The sequence below is a fragment of the Perca fluviatilis genome, chromosome 5 (genome assembly GCF_010015445.1).
Source record: "Perca fluviatilis chromosome 5, GENO_Pfluv_1.0, whole genome shotgun sequence".
NCBI lineage: Eukaryota > Metazoa > Chordata > Actinopteri > Perciformes > Percidae > Perca > Perca fluviatilis.
This window is the reverse complement of record NC_053116.1, coordinates 12216800-12238706: the sequence shown is the minus strand read 5'-3', so window position 1 is coordinate 12238706 and position 21907 is coordinate 12216800. Positions and strand designations below refer to the sequence as shown.

The 21907-nt window shown below is 39.2% G+C and overlaps 3 protein-coding genes and 1 non-coding gene across 7 annotated transcripts; 3 read left to right on the top strand and 1 right to left on the bottom strand.

The window, feature by feature from the left end:
* The first annotated feature begins 969 nt into the window (after positions 1 to 969).
* dnajc5aa (DnaJ (Hsp40) homolog, subfamily C, member 5aa) lies at positions 970 to 5602 on the top strand. 4 transcript variants are annotated; one of them, XM_039801712.1, is made up of 5 exons: positions 970 to 1120; positions 1968 to 2096; positions 2535 to 2748; positions 2855 to 3026; positions 3123 to 5602. In XM_039801712.1, exons 2-5 carry the CDS (start codon positions 1987 to 1989, stop codon positions 3224 to 3226), a joined length of 600 nt encoding a protein of 199 aa, XP_039657646.1. In that variant the 5' UTR covers positions 970 to 1120; positions 1968 to 1986; the 3' UTR covers positions 3227 to 5602. The 4 variants fall into 4 exon arrangements, with proteins under 4 accessions (XP_039657646.1, XP_039657643.1, XP_039657644.1 ...); XM_039801709.1 differs by having other exon boundaries at positions 3120 to 5602; XM_039801710.1 differs by having other exon boundaries at positions 986 to 1120; positions 1942 to 2096; positions 3120 to 5602.
* A 2816-nt stretch (positions 5603 to 8418) lies between these two features.
* LOC120558333 (tumor protein D54-like) lies at positions 8419 to 14403 on the top strand. Its single transcript, XM_039799269.1, has 9 exons — positions 8419 to 8431; positions 9027 to 9142; positions 9250 to 9398; positions 9647 to 9694; positions 10124 to 10225; positions 12203 to 12229; positions 13550 to 13585; positions 13776 to 13824; positions 13913 to 14403. The coding sequence occupies exons 1-9, from the start codon at positions 8419 to 8421 to the stop codon at positions 13985 to 13987; spliced, it is 615 nt and encodes a 204-aa protein (XP_039655203.1). The 3' UTR covers positions 13988 to 14403.
* A 665-nt stretch (positions 14404 to 15068) lies between these two features.
* trnae-cuc lies at positions 15069 to 15140 on the bottom strand. Its single transcript has one exon. It is a non-coding gene; the product is annotated as a tRNA-Glu (tRNA).
* A 538-nt stretch (positions 15141 to 15678) lies between these two features.
* On the top strand, positions 15679 to 17973 carry ppdpfa (pancreatic progenitor cell differentiation and proliferation factor a). The gene is made up of 5 exons (XM_039801834.1): positions 15679 to 15820; positions 16882 to 16984; positions 17189 to 17266; positions 17373 to 17466; positions 17563 to 17973. Exons 2-5 carry the CDS (start codon positions 16930 to 16932, stop codon positions 17693 to 17695), a joined length of 360 nt encoding a protein of 119 aa, XP_039657768.1. The 5' UTR covers positions 15679 to 15820; positions 16882 to 16929; the 3' UTR covers positions 17696 to 17973.
* The last annotated feature ends 3934 nt before the right edge of the window (positions 17974 to 21907 follow it).

Below are 21907 nucleotides of genomic sequence, written 5' to 3'. Positions count from 1 at the left end.
TTTACACCTATGGGGGACCATAGGCAGGCTGGAGGAATGCATATTAATGTTAAAAAAACTCATAAAGTGACATTTTCATGCCATGGGACCTTTTAAAATCACATAATCTCTAAGGCCTCAAAGCAGAATTCATGTCATATAAATGATGGACCATCATTGTTATCTGTGGACTAGTCAGAGCCAGATAAAGTGGACCTAAACAGATTGGACCTCCAACATGAAAATTAATCATTTTGGGAAAATACAATTAATTAGATGAGAAAATTGACACCACTCTAATGTCTAAAGTAAACATAAAGCTGGAGCTAGCTAGCTTAGCTTAAAGACTGGTAACAGATGGAAATAGCAAGTCTGGCTGGCTCTGTCAATTGGTAACCAAATGTGTGTCTCTAAACCTAAATAATTAGCATGTCATCTTGTTTGTTTAATCCAAAACTGAAGTAGGCCTATAAATCGTCAAATCATATGTTTATTTAATTCTGGGCTGTGACTGGTAGGCCTAAGGGTCCTCTGGTTGCCTGGCAACTGCTCAGGGCCAAGAAATAATATGAAACATCACCTCAATGTAAAAGTGCAAAATGTCGATTTTACACCTCAGTTCGTGTAAGAAGATTAAAAATAGAAATAGGCTATAGCGTGTTAATTAGTGATCTCGTTTCTGCTAAACTACGTCATTAACCGTATATTTAACGGACAAATATGAGAGTTGATCCTCTCGTCTAACTCGACAAAGATAATTAGCGCAATACTCTAGATCTATTTCCCAAAATGTTGAACTTTTGCTTTAGCCTAAGTCTGTTTAATCAATGTTAAGTGGTCTCAATGTCATGATTGAAAAACTATCACAGTTTCTTAGTGCTGAATCTGCACGCCTTGGCATCCAGCATCTCCCGATCATCAACCCATTCCCGTTGTGCACGCGCACGTAGGGTCGCCATGGAGTGGTGGGAGGCGGGGAGTGGGGGGCGGAGCCAGCGTACTGCTGCAGCTGTCCATGATTGTGTAGTTGGCAGAGAGGGTCCGGGTACGTGCGAGATGCAGCCATAGTCACGCTCCACTGTCCAACATTTAGAACCTGCTGGGATCGTTAGTGTTGCAGCGCATCACAGCCGACTGAAAGGTGAGGCCCAAAGGTGCATTTCGATCATTTATTTGTCCTCGAGACACTGCACCTTGCCCTTGAAAATTACTGCTGACGATCCATCCCTGGCTTGCATCAAGAACAGGCCAGGAAGCAAACCAACATGGATGCTGTGCGCTATAGCAGTGCTGATGCTCGCACAGAGATTATGCTCCTAGCATCGTATTCACAGAGTCTTCCAATCCTTTTTATAGACCATTTAAACTGGGATGCGATTCGTATCAAAGGGTAATTTGACACGCAGTTGTCAGAACAGACAGTTTTTTGGTAAAAAATGTTGAAATAAGCTGTGCAGGGCTTCAAATAGACCAGTGGCTATTATGTTGTGTCAAGATGACACCCATTGTCAGGAATGGCTTAATGTCTTAATCTTTTTTATTTTTATTTTTACTTGCAGCATCAATTTGCTAAATATTTTTCTCTTGCAGCATTGTTTGCTGTTTGGATGTCAGGTACTGATTTACTTACAGCAGCAGAGGCAGTCAGTGGTCCTGCCAAGATGACACAGTTACAGTAAAATTTAAACAATTTGCATTGTGGAAATTGAATAAGTGCAGGGAAATATAATACATAGCTGTTTAGCTACCCCTCCCCCCCCCCCAACCGATATTTCAAACAGAGCAGCTTGGTCTTCCCACATATAAGTTGTTTGGACAGCATTGGACCAGCTGTTGCCTGCAGTCACACAGGCCTCACTTTAGTTAAAGGCCTGGTATTTTTTTAAACAGATGTATATCATGATAATCTGATCTTAACATAGCAGGTCTGGTCATGACATGCAGCCCAATCAATGCATGTAGTTTTCTGTGTTTGTGTGTGTGCCCAGCCTGTGGACGTGAGACATCATGGCTGAGCAGCAGAGGCAGCGCTCTCTGTCCACCGCTGGGGAGTCTCTCTACCTAGTGTTGGGCGTTGAGAAGGTGGCAACACCAGATGATATTAAGAGATCTTACAGGTGAGGCATCCCTCTGTGACTTACTTCACATAATTACCACAAAAATGTGTGCTGTGATTTAGAGCTGCTAAGATTAATCGATTTAGTTTTCAACTATTAAATTAATCGCCAACTACTTTGATAATCGTTTGAGTAATCTTTTACGAAATAACTGTCAAAATCTTCTGATTTCCAGCTATTTTCTGTTTGTTTTACTCCTCTATAACAGTAAACTCAATATCTTTGAGTTGTGGACAAAACAAGACATTTTAAGGACACCAGCTTGGACTTTGGAAAACACTGATCGACATTTTTCACAATTTTCTGAAATTTTACCAAACAACTTATCCATTAATCGAGAAAATAATCGACAGATTAATCGACAGTGACAATAATCATTAGTTGAAGCCCTACTGCGATTATAGTTTTATTATAACTTTTTGCCAACTTTCTACACAGGAAACTGGCGTTGAAGTTCCACCCTGACAAGAACCCTGACAATCCAGAGGCAGCTGATAAGTTCAAGGAGATAAACAACGCTCATGCAATTCTGAATGACCCCACGAAGCGTAATATTTATGACAAATATGGTTCTCTGGGACTATATGTGGCTGAGCAGTTTGGAGAGGAGAATGTCAACACTTACTTTGTCCTTTCAAGCTGGTGGGCAAAGGTAAGACTGAGTGACATATTGGATCAATCACGATTTGCTCTGTGATTATTATTTCTTGCTTACACATTGACTCCTCACTTCTTCCCATGAATCTGCTTCTTTGCAGGCTCTGTTTGTATTCTGCGGCCTGGCCACTGGCTGCTACTTCTGTTGCTGCCTATGTTGCTGCTGTAACTGCTGCTGTGGCAAATGTAAACCCCGGCCTCGGGAGGGCCATGAGCAGGAATTTTACGTGTCCCCTGAGGACCTGGAGGCTCAGCTGCAATCTGATGAGAGAGGTGAGACTGCATCACCTGTGTTGCCACTCCCTTTTTGAATTTGTTAGTGGGTTATTAACAGGAGGAGGCTGAAAAATGTTTCTGTTTGTGAAGTAGAGGCTGGGGGTGACCCTATAATGCTGCAACCATCAGCAACAGAGACAACCCAGTTAACATCGGATGGGCACCACTCCTACCACACCGACACCGGCTTCAACTAACCCTCCGTTCCCGTCAATCCTGGCCTGCGGTTCTGCCTGCTTCCCTGCTCCACCTCAGTGAGATGAAAGAAAGGGGAAATCCACTTCAGAAAGACAGCCATGCGGAGGAGAGGGACTAGTAAGCATGGTCTATGAAAGGAACTAATGAAGTCACATCCCTTACTCCCCTCCCTAATTGGTTCACAACTTATTTCCCCCAAGTACAAGAAGATAAGAGAAACAACTTAAGTTTCCTTTTTATTTTTTTTGTATTTCTTGGCCTTTAACCGCACAGGTCGCCTATCCCACTTTCCTTCTCCCACACTTTGCATCATGGTGTAGCATGCACTGTTTATGAAACATGGTCTCCAAATTTTCTTTAATCTTTTGCAACATGTTTACTTTGCAAGACTCATAATGTAGGTGCAATATGTTCAAATTCTTACAGTTCACACAGAGGAGAAGTAGGAGGTGGAGGAGGGGGTAAAGTTTAAGAGATATATTATGCTAAAGGAAAGAAGAGCCATGGCTCAGGGAAGTGCTGGTTAGAGAGATGCGTTTGTTTGCTGAGGTGATCAGTGCCATCATTAAACCTTCAAGAAGTTGTCATATATTAGTGCAATTTTGCAATACTGTTTGAGTTGAAAATGCCACCTGCCATTGTCAGACCTACAGTACGTCTTTAGCACTGTTTGTCTGCAGTGTGCTCCCCTGAGAGTTTTCAATGTGAATAACAAGGTTGTTGAGGCACAGAGCTTTATTTGCAGACTTTTCTTTCATAAATGCCTGCTGACGTAACATTTCTACTCAAGTTATTAATTAGTATTGGCTTTCTACTCCTTTGCCTCAGCTTCATTTCAGCTTGTCTTTGCAGGATGGAGACTACCTTCCTGTTATCTGCAGCACTGAACAGGTCATCATGACTGATTTTTTTTTTTTCTTTTTTTTGTATTTTTATGTGTGCTCATAATTTCTTGCATTATACATCTATTTATGGCAGGTTTCAGCCCAGGTGGATTAGTTATAGTGTCACATTTTTATGTTGCTGTATTGTTTTCAACCAGCCAAAAGTTTTTGTTTTTGTTTCATTTTATTTTCTGTTGCTTTTTCATCAAATCATCAGGCACATCTGATAGATAAAATCAGATAATTAACATTTAAATGATGTAGTTTTTCATTGGTGGAGGAAATGTTATTTTTAATTTGTCTAACGGTTGGTAAAGCATCTACGTTTGTTAGTGTATACCAATAGCAAACATAATTTGTAACCGAGACATCACAACTAATCAAGACTGAAATATTTATTTCATCTAATTATTGCAGGTTTTTTTTGTTTACTTATTGATATCTCGGTATATGAAGCCAAGAAGCTCCAGGCAATCCAGCCAGTTGTGATGACAGCTGTTAATAGTAGAAATAGCAGACCTCTGTCAGCAGCTGCCGGGGTTCGGAGAATGACATGTTTTTATCTCTGAGCTATCTTAAATATGTTAAGTAGTTAATGTGGTGTGGAAAAAAACATGTTACACTCTTCATAGTTGGGCTGACTGCAGAACATGGGGATACTTTAGGTAGTGAAGAGTATGAGTTTCATCATGTTTTTAGTCCTTGTGTTCTGGTGACATTTTGTCCGATGCTGTGATCGTTTATCATTGTTGACTTTTTTGAATCCATGTAGAGTAAGAAGCTCGTCAGGCATATCATCTGTGAGCTCAGTGCTACAGGCAGCTCCAAGTAAAATGACTCTAGATTTTTCAAACTACTGAATTTGCATATATTATTGACACACACTTGCAAATTGCCATACATTGTCATGAACTTCCTTGCCACTTTGTCCTTTTCATAAACGCTAATAATGTGTTTCAATGGTTTACAATTGGTGAGCTCCTGTTGCCCACTCTCTGCTATTAACGGTATGGATGTTGACCTCTGTGGCCCTTGTATGATGTTTCCTGTAACCGTTGATGAAACATAGATGTTCCTGTCATGGCTTTTTCATCAAGATACTGAAAAATGCTACTGTAAATGTTCTAAGTTGAATGCACTGTGTGTTTAAAAGAAAATACTATAATGGATCAATGATCAGGAAATGCCTCCACAAAAAGACAACATAGTATATAGTTTAACTATAGTGAAATGGTTATATGATGCATTTTTGGAATTTTATTTATTTCATACTTGAGGATGGCTATAGTTTTAACTGGTATGGTGTTGTAATGTAACCATTAAATTTAGCAAGGAATGGTTTAATGGTTAAAGTTGCTTGTACATACACTTGGCCCATATAAAGTATAAACCCTAACGTTTATGTTGTAGCATGGTAATTGTGTGTCTGGAAGAAAACAAGTGGATCATTGATCTGAGTTGCTGTTGTTGAATAAATGTTCCTGAACATTTTGACTTGTGAGCCTCAGTTTGTATAGTTTGGAGAAGGCTTAAATCCGTCTGACTGGAGCCAAACGATGGATGGATACAAGGATAGAGCTTGGTGGAGCATGGTCTGAAGAATGTTTAATGTTTTTAACATATATGTATTTAAAACAAATATTACTGAACTTGTATTTGTTGAGATGTGGCACTTTCCCCATTTAAAAATATTTTGTAATAATCTCTGCTGCATTCATTCTAATTTACACTCCCCTAAAGGATTATTAGGAACACCAAACTAATACCGTGTTTGACCCCCTTTTGCCTTCAGAACTGCCTTAATTCTTCGTGGCATTGATTCAACAAGGTGCTGGAAGCATTCTTTAGAAATCTTGGCCCATATTGATAGGATAGCATCTTGCAGTTGATGGAGATTTGTGGGATGCACATCCAGGGTACGAAGCTCCCGTTCCACCACATCCCTCTCATTCTGTTTACGCCAAATTCTGACTCTACCATCTGAATGTCTCAACAGAAATCGAGACTCATCAGACCAGGCAACATTTTTCCAGTCTTCAATTGTCCAATTTTGGTGTGCTTGTGCAAATTGTAGCCTCATTTCCCTATTTTTAGTGGAGATGAGTGGTACCCGGTGGGGTCTTCTGCTAGTGTAGCCCATCCGCCTCAAGGTTGTGCGTGTTGTGGCTTCACAAATGCTTTGCTGCATACCTCGGTTGTAACGAGTGGTTATTTGATGCTACGTTTACAAGTGGCAGACTATTTTCATAAACGGACATTTCAACCTCTCAGTTTTCAAAAATAACATTGTGCACAGCTGTCTCTTTTCAGAAAAGTGTTTGTTTACATGCACCCGTGTATATATGCTGTCAATGCCGTCAAAGCATGCCAAACCTGTAGATGGCAGTGTAATGAGAAGCTCAAGCCCGTGTTAGCCAATCAGAATCCCGAAAATGGCAACAACAGCAACGAATCACTTCCTCTCTCTTCTCTTCCTCGGCTGCCTAAACCTCTATTTGTCTCAGTTTACGTGCAAACATGCAAACAAAGTTTTTCAAAATCTCCACTCTGGCCGGAGTTTTTAGAAAGAATTGTTTTCAGAGGCAAATTCTCAATTTGCGTTTAAACGAAGGGCACAAACGAAGGGAAATGTCTGTTTTTCAAAATAACCAAGTTCGTGTAAACAGGGTATGAGTCAAAGTTGATCTTCTATCAGCTTGAATCACTTGGCCCATTCTCCTCTGACCTCTAGCATCAACGAGGCATTTTCGCCCCCCAGGACTGCTGCATACTGGAAGTTTTTCCTTTTTCAGACCATTCTTTATAAACCCTAGAAATGGTTGTGCGTGAAAATCCCAGTAACTGAGCAGATTGGGAAATACTCAGACCAGCCCGTCTGGCACCAACAACCATGCAACGCTCAAAGTCACTTAGATCACCTTTCTTTCCATTCTGACATTCAGTTTGGAGTTCAGGAGATTTTCTTGACCTGGACCACACCCATAAATGTATTGAAGCAGCTGCCATGTGACTGGTTGATTAGATAATTGCATTAATGAGAAATTTAACAGGTGTTCCTAATTATCCTTTAGGTGAGTGTATATTTTGGCGCAGAATGCAACATGACGGTAAGTAAAGCAAATATTGGGTTGCACACACAAGTCTCATTTTAACAAACTATTATGGGATGCAAATTATAAACGACAATTTAATTTACTCAACTATTTTTTTTTAATCCTTTCACTCATTGTTATAGTTCTATATCTCAACAGATGTAAGATTAGATGCTTACATAAAAAAGAAACAGAAGAAGAAAAAAACATTTTTTGTCTTGTAGTTTTCATATTGGATGTATTGGCCAGTGGTGGAATTTAACTAAGTACATTTGCTCAAATACTTTACTTCTGTACATTTTTGAAGTACTATTTTAGGCTACCTATACTTGCAATTTGTGCTATTTTATTTTTCTTACATTTCAGAGGGAAACATTGTACTTTTTACATACTTTTATGAGTAGTTTATAAAAAATGATGCCATATTATAGATTTCAGTACCTACCAGAAAGAGTTAACTACAAGGTATGAATGAATAGTATATTTTATTATGTTATGTATATGTAAGGAATAAAGCATAACAATTTGTCTGAATATGCTTCTGACAAAAAACATTATCATATTTGTTTACACTGATTAATTTCATACAATATAATACATGCAATCAATAGCTGAAGCCCAAGGCTTATTGTTGCCTATCCTATACAATCCATAAAATAGCCCAGCATATCAGCAATAAAATAATCCAGAACTAATAACTTAATTTATATAGCAACTTTAAAAACAGAGTTTACAACGAAGACGAAGCAAGGTAAAAAAAAATATTAATAATAAATATATAAATTATTAATAATAATAATATAAATAATATATTGCCAAGCAATATTACAAGAAGACAAAATATGCAAAACATAGTAAAGAGAAGACAAAATGAAAAACAAATAAAAAGGGTAAAAACAATCAAATCAATAAGCAAAATAATTAACTGGGCCATTCTGCACAATGAGTAGGCCTATAACCTACTTTTACTTTTGGTATTCTAAGTCTATTTTAGTGCTTTTGTACATCACCCAAATAAGATTTTCAATGCTGGATATACTTAGCCTACGGTATCGCACACCGTCACACATGTGAACAACATCAGTCCAATGATAGCTCCGTGATCCTCTGTGTGCCCGCCTCCTGTTCGTCTCTGAGTTGACATGATTGGATGGTGACAGAGGCTGTTTGTAGCTAAGCTAGTCAAAACACTCCGGAGGTGAAAGTGAAGCAGCGATGAACCGACCAGGTAAAACGATCTCACGTTGGTTTTACAGCACCGTGCAATTCATTTTCACAAATATCTCGGTTAGTTTTAGTCGGCAGCCAACGTGTTTAACGATATTGTGAGTTTGTGCTGCTGTCGACGCTAGCTAACGTTAGCTTAGCTCCGTGAGCAACAAGTCACGGTAGCTGTTCAGTTAGCAGAGTGGAGTTCAGCACTAAGGACAGCTCCGATTGCGTTGACTCATATGAAACCGACTGTACTGTTATCTGTTACTGGTATATAACTACTGCAGTTTTAAATTTTTTTGACAATAACGTTATATAAAAGTACACAACAATTAAAGATATAGCCTATGTCTAGCTATCTAATATTTATGACTAGGTTATCTAACATTTTCTCCATGCCTCTGGGAGGTTTCAGAGGGACTACTGTATCCAATAACTTCTCTACAAATGTATATTTATATTCATATATTCGTCGTATATTCATATTTATTTACCCACACACTGTAATATTAGGATGTCCTATAGGTTGGTGATATTTACGTGTTCCTATCTATCTATCTATCTATCTATCTATCTATCTATCTATCTATTTGCCCATGCTTCTTTGTAAGGTTTTGGTGGGGCTTCACCATCCATTAGCTTCTCCACGGGGATAACAGAAAATGGATGCTCAGCCTCAGATCTAACCGAGGAGGACATAGACAATCTACGTTTTGAACTTGAAAAGGTGATGCAGCTCTTTTAGGCTATTAATCACAAAAAGTAAATATGTTTAACAGCATCTGCTGCTGACTATTGTCTCTCTATTGATTTAACTGGTTTGTGTTTTTCTAGGTGGAGGAGGAAATTCAGACCTTGCGGCAGGTGCTTTTGGTCAGAGAAAAATATGCCGCAGACATCAAGAGGCAGCTTGGTATGAGCCCGCTCAGTAACCTCAAACAGAACCTGTCCAAAGGCTGGCAAGACGTCCAGATCTCAGCCCCGTAAGTGCGCTGGCACCCTCATAAGCATTGCATGTTTAGACTGCCATTTTCATTGTGAGGCAAGGCGTGTTGGATGGCTAAAAACTCCAATACATACCTCTATAGTCTTACCTGGCTTAAAACACCCAACCTGTGCTGCGACAGACCTGGTTACATAACCATGGAAAGCACACTGACGCCTGTCGTGCTCTCTGTCATAAGTCAGGGTCATAACCTGTCAACTTGTGCATGTTCTGCTCTTGTTTCAGATATCTCAGAGCCTCTGCCGCTTTGGAGGACATCAGTCACTCCAACATGTAAGTGTTGGTCATCATGTTGCATCCTATCCTGAAAAACTAAAACACTTGTACAGTACTGCATTTTATAGCGCAGGGGTTTCCCAATGTTTTTCTATGTGCTCACATGTTAAAGAGGATTGTCTTCTAAGAAAGTAGTGATGGGATTTTTCAGGTCAAATAGGATCGGTGCTCTGTTAATAGCCTTACAGCCAGACTTAGCATAAGGAGCAGTAGTATTGAGAGGCAGGGCTAGCCTGAAGCGTTTCTTTGAAACAGCCTTCTGCAGCCACATGGATCGTAGCCATTGACGTATATGAGCCTATTGTTAACTGCTTAATTTATGTTGTGAGCGTGTGGGAATTTAAACCTTTGTACTCTCTGTGTGTACGGTACTGTAAGTCCATATCCATTCATGTCCTGACGTCTACCACTTCTTTCTACCTGTAGATATATGAGGACACGGGAGGGTCTCTCTCATGCAGGCCAGGTGACATCTTCTGCAATGTCCAATATGGGCGTGACCATCACCAGGAGACTGTCACAGATGAGGTACTCTCAGGATTTGTCCAGGTCTTGTCTCCTAATTTCTGAAAAGAAAAAATGTAATCATTCTGCAAATTTAGTTGTTGAGTAATGAGTCATAACAATAAAAAATGGCTTGAGTTCATAATAAAAACACCAAACTGCATGTTAATAATACAGAAGCTACCATTGAGATGCCTGGTAGGAAAAGCTGTCTTTGGCTAATTCAGGAAGGCAGATGGACAGCAGGAATCCAACAGAGAGCCACAACAAGTAGGCTACATGTCAGGAGGATGCTTTAAAATGCAAATTGACGTCACTGTTACAGGTTGGCAGACCCTAAAAGAAAAACTTATTTCAAATTAATTAAATGAAACATTAAAAAAATATTCTAAGACATAAGAACATTATAAAGCCATGCTTTGGCTTTCAGAAAATACCATGCCAGAATATTTAAAAGTATTAGTATACTTTTATTTCCAATTATGTTTTTTTCTTTTCTTTTTATCTCTGTCTTCCTGGATCTGCTCTGTCATCTAAACCCCAGCACCAGAAGTAAAAAACTGGTTTAATGTATTACGAGTGTAGATGTAAGAACACTACAGTCACTATAATAACTTTCAGTTATAATAACTGACAATAAAAGTCATGAATGAATGTGAGTAAGATGACTGGACAGCTCCAACAGCACAACAGGGTTTTGAACATTTAACCGCCGTATTTCAGATAAAGCACGGACATATAATTTTAGGTTTCATATTATGTCTTTAACATGTGACACAAATAACTTAAGGGATAAAGTGAATAATGATTTTTTTTTTATGGTCAACACATCCCATGAAAAGAGTAAAACCAACAATAAATGTATCCGAATAACAAGTATTATCTTTGTATCCACAGCTTGATATATAGCTTTTTCCTCTGTGCCATAGAGCTCTGTTGGTGTCCAAAAAATTATAAAAACATATACAGTAAATGAGTCCCACCAGGTGACATGTTCCTTCATTAGCATGAACACATACAAACACTGTTTTTTGTTTAGAATTTTAATTTTCTTTTTAATTTTAATTCTGCACACTCTGTCCTAGTGGGCTTATAGCTACCGACTGAGAAGGGAAAGCGCAAAGTATTGAGACAAAAATTAATTGTTGGTGCTGGTCATTTTATGGTATGGTTTACAGCAAGAAAAAAAAATCAAATAATGCCTGCCTTTTAAAGCTGTAAGCAATTGTTGTCTGCCCTCATTGACACATTTTTAAGTGATTCTCCACCCAAACTCAGTCTTTTTAAGTATCAAACATTTACCCACTTTATGGTTGAAAAGTGTCTGTAAACGGTTTGTAATTCCTTCATCACAGAGCGTGGTGAATAATGGATCATACAGCAGGAATAGTTTAGGAAAATTCTGCGGACATTTTGATACTTAATCCACTGTAAAAACTCTTGATTATTATAACTGGATTATTGAAACCCACTGAAAACAACACAAATTCTAAATGACCACTTTAAGCATCCATGCAGTGATGGACATTCTCAGGCCCATACCACAGTGTAGAAATACTTAAATACAATTAATATTCTACTAATGGAAATTCAACATTATTTGTTTAAATATATTAGATTAATAATCTGAATCTGCAAAGTAACTAGTAACTACAGCTTTAAAATAAATTGAGTAAAAAGTACAATATTTCACTCTGAAATTATGAAAAGAATAAAGTAGCATAAAATGGAAAAACCCAAATTAAGTGTGATGCTCTGTGAAGGATGACACCATTTTTTAAAAAGTCTACAGGGGATGAGTGTTGTGAATTTAAACAGATTTTTGGAGGCTCACTTTAAGTTTGAAGGCCTGCATCTTGTGTTTTTGTTCAGCCAGTAAGCAACTGCAATCCCACTAGTACATCTGGACATGGGCAGCAGTGGCTGACAAGTCTGTTGTTGTGATCCATGTGGAAACAGAAGCTGGTGTGACGTTATCTGTGTCTGTTTTTATCTCAACAGAGCTCTGCCTCTTCCGAGCCCACCACGGTAAGACTGTGTGTGTGTGTGTGTGTGTGTGTGTGTGTGTGTGTGTGTGTGTGTGTGTGTGTGTGTGTGCGTGTGCGCGCGAGTGCGCGCACATGCGTGCGCGTGCAGTAACTGTTATACCTAAATATATGAAGGAAAAATACTAAACATTTATTGTTTTCTGATTTTCTCAGTTTTATATCCCTTAAATCAAATATGTTTTGGGGTTTTAGGGTCACTATTGTGAAAGACATTTTTTAACATCATAAAATTAAGTGATAGATTAATCAATAATGCAAATAATTTCTTTTCTGAGCCCTACCAAAAGATAAATACACTCACCTAAAGGATTATTAGGAACACCATACTAATACCGTGTTTGACCCTATCCTATCAATATGGGACAACATTTCTAAAGAATGCTTCCAGCACCTTGTTGAGTCAATGACACAAAGAATTAAGGCAGTTCTGAAGGTGAAAGGGATCCCCCACACCATTACAACCCCACCACCACAAGCCTGCCCAGTGGTAACAAGGCATGACGGATCCATGTTCTCATTCTGTTTACGCCAAATTCTGACTCTACCATCTGAATGTCTCAACAGAAATCGAGACTCGAGACCAGGCAACATTTTTCCAGTCTTCAGCTGTCCAATTGTGGTGTGCTCGTGCAAATTGTAGCCTCATTTTCCTATTTTTAGTGGAGATAAGTGGTACCCGGTGGGGTCTTCTGCTGGTGTAGCCCATCCGCCTCAAGGTTGTTCGTGTTGCGGCTTCACAAATGCTTTGCTGCATACCTCGGTCGTAACAAGTGGTTATTTGAGTCAAAGTTGATCTTCTATCAGCTGGAATCAGTCGGCCCATTCTCCTCTGACCTCTAGCATCAACAAGCCATTTTCACCCCCCAGGACTGCTGCATACTGGAAGTTTTTCCTTTATAAACCCTAGAAATGGTTGTGCGTGAAAATCCCAGTAACTGAGCAGATTGTGAAATACTCAGACCAGCCCGTCTGGCACCAACAACCATGCCACGCTCAAAGTTGCTTAGATCACCTTTCTTTCCCATTCTGACATTCAGTTTGGAGTTCAGGAGATTGTCTAGACCTGGACCACACCCTTAAATGCATTGAAGCAGCTGCCATGTGATTGGTTGATTAGATAATTTCATTAATGTGAAATTTAACAGGTGTTCCTAATAATCCTTTAGATGAGTGTACATTTTGACTAAATTATAAGGTTTGTACTATAATGCTTTTGCTGAGTATGATGTTTTAAACTTTACTTGTCACTAATAATGTTCATACTCCATTCTCTCTTCTGCCTCTCCAATGTGACACCCAGCACCCTGAGCCACACCATGAGTGTGCCGACTATGAGGTAAAACATTACTGCTATTCCTATATTTACTGCTGACTGTTGTGTTTGTGTGCTTAAACACAAATGGAGCTCATGTTCAGTTAGCGGCCGCAGAATTACGCAAAACTTTATGCGGAATTTTGCGGAAAGTAGCAGCTTGTCAAATATGCTCTGTGTAATTTGTCTTCACATTTCTCATAACATTTTGTAGACATTCCTCTACGTTCAAGTCTTTTGAGGAAATGGTCGGAAATGTGAAGGTGAGTTTGTCCAAACAGCTGTCACACACTGTTCTTACTTTATAGATTATTGAGTATTAATCACGTGTTTCCTGTCTGGATCACACAGGACAAGGTGAGTGGCAGTCGGACAATGGATAATGGAAACACCTCTGGGTTTGAAAGACGATCCTCACGCACATGAGAAAGAACCTTCCCACATATAAAAAAAATATGTTTTTCATACCTTGTAAAGTTATGAGAGAATGTTAATTTACTCACTTGTCTGTGTGAATTTGTTCACTATTATGTTCTATTGTTGTATTAATACAATATGACTAATATAATCCATTAAATTTGCAATGGGAAATTATTTTAAACTTAAATGTAAAATAGTCTTTTAATATGTGAATATGTAATATTTCTGCATGTTGGATAAATGCAATGTTAGGAGTTGTGTATTTGGATATATGAGCGCAGTAAACCCATTATCTTAAAAAAGTTTATTTACTTGCAATAGGCATTCATTGGCATTAATTGTGACATTTACAAAACTGAATATCACAAACAAGAAGTATTTTTGTACTTTACAATTTTTCAATTAAAGTCAATTGAATAGTGTGTGGTATTGTGTCGTTGATGGTAACATACATTTAATTTACTAAGATTGGTGTTGTTAAATACATTTCCTACTGCCATTTTTGAGAGAAAATGTCTCTTAGGCCGGTTACACACTGCACGCGTCGCGCGAGAGTGGCGTTTCTGTTGCGTCTCAGCTGCGTGGATTTTTCTGTGTCCTACACACCAGAAGCGTGTCTGACGCGGCGCTGCTGGTTCTATTTCTAGCAAGCACGCGTCTCACGCCGGCAGTGTGTAAACTCTAACCTGTTAACATGGGAGCCGAAATATAAACTGACAGTGTCAGTGGTGGCCTTATTCTATATCAAGCCTTTGGGTGGCGCTAGAGGCGTTGTTTTGTTTAGGATATGGAAACTGGATTCAAGTGTCCCAACTACTGCATTGAATCTACTTTTTTTAAATCAGAAGCTGATTGCAAAAAAAGTGAAGTGAAGTGAAGAAAAAGCACTGAATCTCCCAAACCTAATGTTGGACTATATGCAGTAGGTCTACAATATCATTAGAGTTACATTTCTGTCATCTGATTGTAATCGCGTGCAACATTCAGTGCAATTGCAACTATTATTGTTATTATTTATACACGTTTGATATGTTAAACTACAGATCGTAAAAAAGTAAAACCAAACTGGTAAGAAATAAAAGTTTCGTTCCCTGACCGGGAATCGAACCCGGGCCGCGGCGGTGAGAGCGCCGAATCCTAACCACTAGACCACCAGGGAAAGACGTACGCTTTACACTGTATGTAATTCTTAAACATAAAAATAACGGTGAGGTTTATTTGGGCGGAGTAATGTTACACGCTGAGTGGAGTTTAATGTAAAATGACACTGATATTGGTTAGCTAACCTTCTGTATGTGGGTTAAATCCATGGGTGTATGGTTAAAACAGATCCTGTTTCCCCTGCAAAACAATAGGTTAGCTAGCTAGTTTACGGACTAAACACAGCCGTATTAAACGTATTAAAGCCGTTCCATGTTGCTAATTTAAATGTCACTTTATTAAATGACACGAGTCTATCGTAATGTAAGCTAACCTGTCATACGAAGCAAACAATGTAGCTATACGATTATGTCCGTCAGTCTTTGACATAATCTAGTTAATTAAACCCTTTCCAAAGCCTCCTTTTGTCTGATGTCACCCAGTAGGCTACCCGTCCTTAACCTATGTCCTTAACTCAACAGAACGACAGCAGAGCATATCCTCCTTGGGCTGCCATAGTCCCCGCCCCGTGCCACTTGGACCAGACCCTATAAAAGCCGGTACTTCTCCTGTCAGCGACAGCACCACTGACCACAGCGGTCACCACAGACACTTCTTCCACAAATGGGCCATTGTAACAACTAGCACCTCGCCTTCTTCAAGCCATCCGCACCTTACAACCGCATCACAATCTTTAAGGTAGGTAAGAATACAAAAAAAAATACAAAGGTAGCTTTTTGCATAAGTGTGCTGGAATGTTCTTTAGTGAGGATACCTGCCGGTTATATTTACTCAGGTGTTTTTAAAAACAAAATTGATTAACTGAAAAAGTTGCTGTTTTTATAAGCACATGCAGTAGCCTAAATACTGGTTAATAGGCCTAGGTAAAATTGCCTTCTGGCTGTTGTATAAAAGTGTTTGTGTCGGCTTCTGTGTTTATCTAAGCTATCAAGTGCACACAATGTTTTTGCTCCTTGAAATCCCCAAAGCCATCTGCTGCTCATCTGGTATTAAGCTTTAAAGCCTTCAGCTGGTTCTCAGGCTGATAACATATTCTACTTTTAAGAGTCTGAAATACATATAATACATGCATACAAAATTTTTGTTGCACCATGAATATATTCTAGGTTCTTTTGGTGGCTTCTTTTGCATTAAAAAATTTGGACAGAGACATCTGTAATAGACGTGGCAGAACGCAGTAGTGCGCTGGACGTCTACCAGCTATACGAATATGCCCTCTGTGGCAAGAGCACTGGCACAATCCTTTGCCAGTAACCTACATGGCCACGCAGCCAGCTCATGCTCTAGATTTATCTGGACATGTGGACACAATCCAATTATTTGAGTGATGAGGAAACCGAGGAAACCAGATTCAAGGAAGCAGCTGCGTTTGCTTTATCACTCTGCAGTGAACACATGTGGATAGGAATGAAGCACAGAGGATATGAATGTATGCAGCAAAAAAAAAATAATGAACTGAAATTGGTCCTGAGTGACCTGCTGTCAATGTTATATGTGCTTTCTCACCTCATGTATCCATAAGACTGGGAAGTATCTTTGTACTGTAGTGTTTTTTAAAGCAAGAGAATCATTATAACATTATAACAATACACACACATTTCAAGAGAAATAAAATTGAATAAGATGGAAAATTGAAAGGAAATTAAATTATGGTGAAAACATAATGGAAGTAATTTTCTCATTTTATGTCCAGCCTAATAATACCTGCACCACCTATTTTCCTATTGTCTCTCCTCCAGGTTTCCATTTTCCATCTTTGAGGTGTTTTCTACCTAAGGTCGGAGAAAATGGCAGCAATTCCATCAACTGGCTCCCTCATCGCCACCAATGATTACTATAGAAGTGAGTCAGACTTGGCCTCTCTGCATTTATATTGGATTCAATTCAGTGAATCGCAAGATGGCATCTTTGATTGTTTTTCATTCTGCATCTGACAGCAGTATTTGTATTCTTTCTGTGGAAGCCTGTTTTTATTAAGATATATACAGTGTGTATATAAATATGAGTTTGTCACTAAAAATAAGTGTCTATATCTCTTTATTCGAGGGCGCCTTGGGTCCAACTCCAGCAACAGCTCCTGTGGCAGTGCTGAGTACACAGGGGAGGTCATTCCACACCATCCAGGTATTAAAAAAAAAAGTTTAGTTTTGAAAGTGTGAAAAAGTAAAGTTTCCCTGCTAAGCTACTAACCACTAAGCTCCTGTCTAAAAATGTATTGTGTTTTTTGCAGGACTTCCAAGGCAAGATTCTGGCCACTGGTGGACTTCATTTTTCTTGGCAAAACCGAACCAGCCCGGCATGCAGAATGGATCTGACATTCATAAGTGAGTGTTGTAATATATGAACATACATAACCAAGTTAATAAGGTGCAGTTACAGTTGGTTCTGTGGCATAAAACTGACCTTTCCTCGTGTTACAGGAACGGAACCTACACAGTGGCTGACGGCCAGGTGACCTGCATTGCCAGGGAAATGGTTATGAAGAGACGACTCAGTGAAAGCAGTGACAATGGAAAGTCTGAAACATCCAACCTTTCACCTACTTCCTCCTAGCCTCCACCCCCTGCCACTGCCTCACCTTCCTGCCGCCTGCTGCCCCCTCTCATCTCCCCTCACCCTCAGCCTGCCATTCATCACATAGTCCATCACTGGAGATCATGATGTCAATGGTGTTTGTTACCTTAGTCAGTGCTTTTTTTATTTTTGCCTGTATGTATAGTATATTTTTATCATGACCAAAAGTAAAAAAAAAAATGTAAAATGTTTTTTCATGTATTTTTCTTGTAACTACACTGTTAATAATAATAAATAGTCTAAAATATTTGCAGTCAGCATTCACAATGTATTTTATTGATCTCACACAGCTGTTATTAACCTGGCTGCCAAAAGAAATATAGTATGTGCCTTATATTTTCATTATTATAATAAACCTCAAATCCTCTGTGTTATTGTCACATCTCCTCAGGTGATCCACACAGCAGAGCAGCTGTTTTGTAACCTCCTTGCTAAACTAATCTGTTTAGCTGATATGATTAGCTTATCGTAGCTCAGTTTACATAATGCCGCACATTAGCTTGAATGTGGGTCGACAGCTTTTGGGAAAGTAAAGGTTAATAGTTTTTATAGAACAATTGAAATACATGTTGTATCCATAGTTTTGGTTCTCCAAATGTATAACTGAACAAGGAAACAGGAGTCAAAGTTAGCTGATCCTATAATGCAACACGTTTCTAAAAGCAGATCACTGGTCAGTTACCAGTTACTGCCAGCACAAACCTGCTACTGAGTTTGTCACATCCTTCTAGAACAACTGCACGGCATCACAATAAAGCAGTCCACCTGCTGCTTTTAAATACTCATTGTTTTAAAAGACACTTTTTAAAGGCCTAAACACATTGTTGTATGAGATTCAGTCTGGTAACTTTACAAATGCTGCAAGGAGAAAGCTTTTAATGCTCCTCTGCAATCTGTGTGTTCTTATTGAAATGCAACATGTTGCGTTGAAAACTTTTGGACTAACCACTGTGCCGAAAGAAATAAAAGTGGGGGGAAAAAAATCTTAATTCATCAAATATTACTGTAGTAGGACCAGGTTTCCAAAGCCAGAGCAACACATGTAAAAGCCAATTAACATTTTCATATAATTTGTTATCATTTTGGACCTTAAACATATTCTAATTACTGCAATGACATGGAGTACTGTTAACTGTTAGAAGGATCGATAAATGCACTGGTTCTCTGAATGGACTTTTCCATGAGGTAATAGGGAACATTTTGCAATGTGCACACTGATGACTAAGAATAGAACAAACTAGTTACAGACCAGTTCTGTTGTAAGATAATCGTTCTGTTAAAACAGGGTCAAATAGTTCCAGTGTGTTCCATTGCAGCATTTACAGCAATATACATGGACAAATGTTTTGGCATTTAAAGGACCAAAGACATGATTCATGTCTTCAGACCTCTACCCATGTATGCCTGCCCTCCTAAGCTGCACTATTTCCGGCAACGTATCAGAGAAGCGCTTGGGTCTAAAAATGTCCTGTGATCCTTGCCAAGTAGACTCACTCCTGGGTCACTTATCTGACACGTGGGTTTCCCAGCATGCAGGGCTTTTTTTTTATTACCTCAGAGGACACTCTGACACGTGAGTTTCCCAGCACGCAGGCCTTTTTTTATTACCTCAGAGGACCCTCTGGGTTTCTCTGTGCAATGTTCACAGAACACAGTGAAGAATCCCAAAATGTTTATGTCAAAACAACACTGTTGCAATGACCCAAAAAAAAACACTAGATAGAGGGGAAAAACATGACTGAATATATGTCATGATGCTGCTGAACCTTGCAGAAAGAAGCAGGATTTATACAGTTGAATAACAAAACTATAGTGCAAAAACTTTAAGAAGTTTGTTTTATTTTTCAGATTTGAAGATTTGCTTCAGCAATCTGCTATTTTTCATGGTAAATCAAAGATAGAGTACTTAGTGCAAGGACCATATAAAGACTGAAAAACAATAGAACGAGCTTCTGTGACTTTTAACGGTAACAGTTCTACTCGATGCTTGTGCTGTGTTTGATTTAACTAATCACCGATTGTTTTTTAGAGTAATTAAAATTAAATAGTAATTAAAATAAAAATGTTACAATTTCATGAGAATTGTGAATCTCTGTGAACCAATAGGAAACAGACTTTTTAATGGATTATTTTTTAAGTGTGTAATCTACTAGTTGGGTAGCCTGACAAGCCAGACCCACATCAAGATGTTGACCACAGTGCATCTAGATTTCTAGGCTACTAGTTGGGCTCTTGCGGTATCCCTTAGGGAAGCTGATTTTTGTATATCAACGCAAAATGTTGTATGCATGCTGATGATTCAACAAAATATATGGTAAAATCCACTCTTTAGGAACTAGAAAGTGAATTAACAGAGAGTTGCAGTCAGCGGTGGAATCAACAAATAATTAGCTACACTTAATATAATACTAAAAATCTGATTGAAACTTAAAGACAAACATTTAAGGCTGCAGTTCATAATTGTCATGGGGTGAAGGGTGAAACCTAGGTCCGGTCTTTTTAACAAAGTAAAATGAATCACACAATAACACTTTAGATGAATAATCACAATTACATTGAAGAGTAGTCCTCAGTTATTTGTTTCAAACGCATCTTGTCATGTGATATGCTACTTCAGTCCACAACAAACAAATATTACTGGGACCACTAAAATTGAACATTCATTAACTATATTCACATTATAGACACCACCGCTGACTATCCCTGTAACAATTTGACCACAATTCAGCACACTGACCATACACAGTCCAGACATATAGTAGGTTTTGACCTAGTCTTGTCGAATGTTGTTCAGACAAACCAAGACATTTAAGTAAAGGATCTGAAAACTTCTTCTACCACTGTTCACCACTAGGCGGCGCTGTGTTTTGGTGCTGGTCTCAGTCAGTTAGGAGGAATTTTCATCACGTGGTTGTGCATGGCAGGAAACAAACATGGCTGCCTACGCATAGCTGAGAAGCCATAAGTTTACAGCTCCTTGATCATGCAAATGGTTGATTTTCTACAATTTTGTGAAATCGGACATGTTCTATGTGAAGTTTGAATGCACTTAGTGGTTTTTTGGCCTAACTTTGGAGCTTTTTAACATAATGGCAGCGCCGTCAACAAGGCGCATTTCTAGGGTAAGTGGTTTTTCTTTGGCAATCTTTTAAGGCAGCAACACACCAACCCGATAATCGGCCGTCGGACAGTCTGGCGAGGTCAGTGACTCAAGTCTGTTCGGTGTGTTCTGTGCCGTCGTCCGTCCGAGGAGCTGTCAGCCTTCATTTTGGCCGACCTGACATGTTGAGTCGAAGGGCGGGCAGTCGGACTCCATGACCAATCTGATTGGTGGAGTGCTAACCCAGAAATGACGAGCGGGATTAGCGTGACTAACGCCTCTCGAAATCTGACGAAAATCTTTTAAACTGACCTTTGTCGATCTGAAAGGAAGACAGATTCAGCAACTGCATATCCTATTTCTAGCTTAAAATATTTTCAGAAACATGTTTCGATGAACTATTTTAGTAAAATATGAGATTGTATTCTGAACAAGCCGCCATGACAGTGTGGCTTTGGATTTCTGGAGAAACCAGACCCACGTGACACATTCGTCCAATCAGCTGCCGTCGGCAGTCGGCATCACTTCGGTGTGTTCCGAGGCACTTTTTTTGGCCAACTCGGGGAGGCAGTCAGTCCGACTGCCTTCAGCCGTCCGGTTGGTGTGTCACCGGCTTTAAACAAAACATGCTTTTTCTACCCCGCCAGCGGGTTTTGGGGTTAGGAGGGTTAAAGGCAATACCTCAGGCTCTAGAAAAACATAATGGGCATTTTTTAACATTTAATAGACCGAAAATGTAATCAACTAATTGAGAAACTAATCAGTAGATTAATCAATCATCAATCAATCAAATTCAATGTGCTCAATGAAACTATCCTCGGGCTAGTCTTTTTCTTTTAAACGTTGATCTGCTGTCATAGTGGAAAATGTTGGCCACCAACAGCGTTCCTGCACATGAATTGGCTCCAAGATAATTTAAGAATCTGGGTCAAAGGCATCAGGTCCACAACTTTGACGCAGTGCTGCCCAGGAAGAGTCCACCCCCCGGACTCCAACAAAACACACCGTACAAGTTTATACTGCACAGATAAGAGGAGAGCAAAGACAACGTTGAATTCTCAGTATTAGCAGACAAAGTCTAATGTAATGTT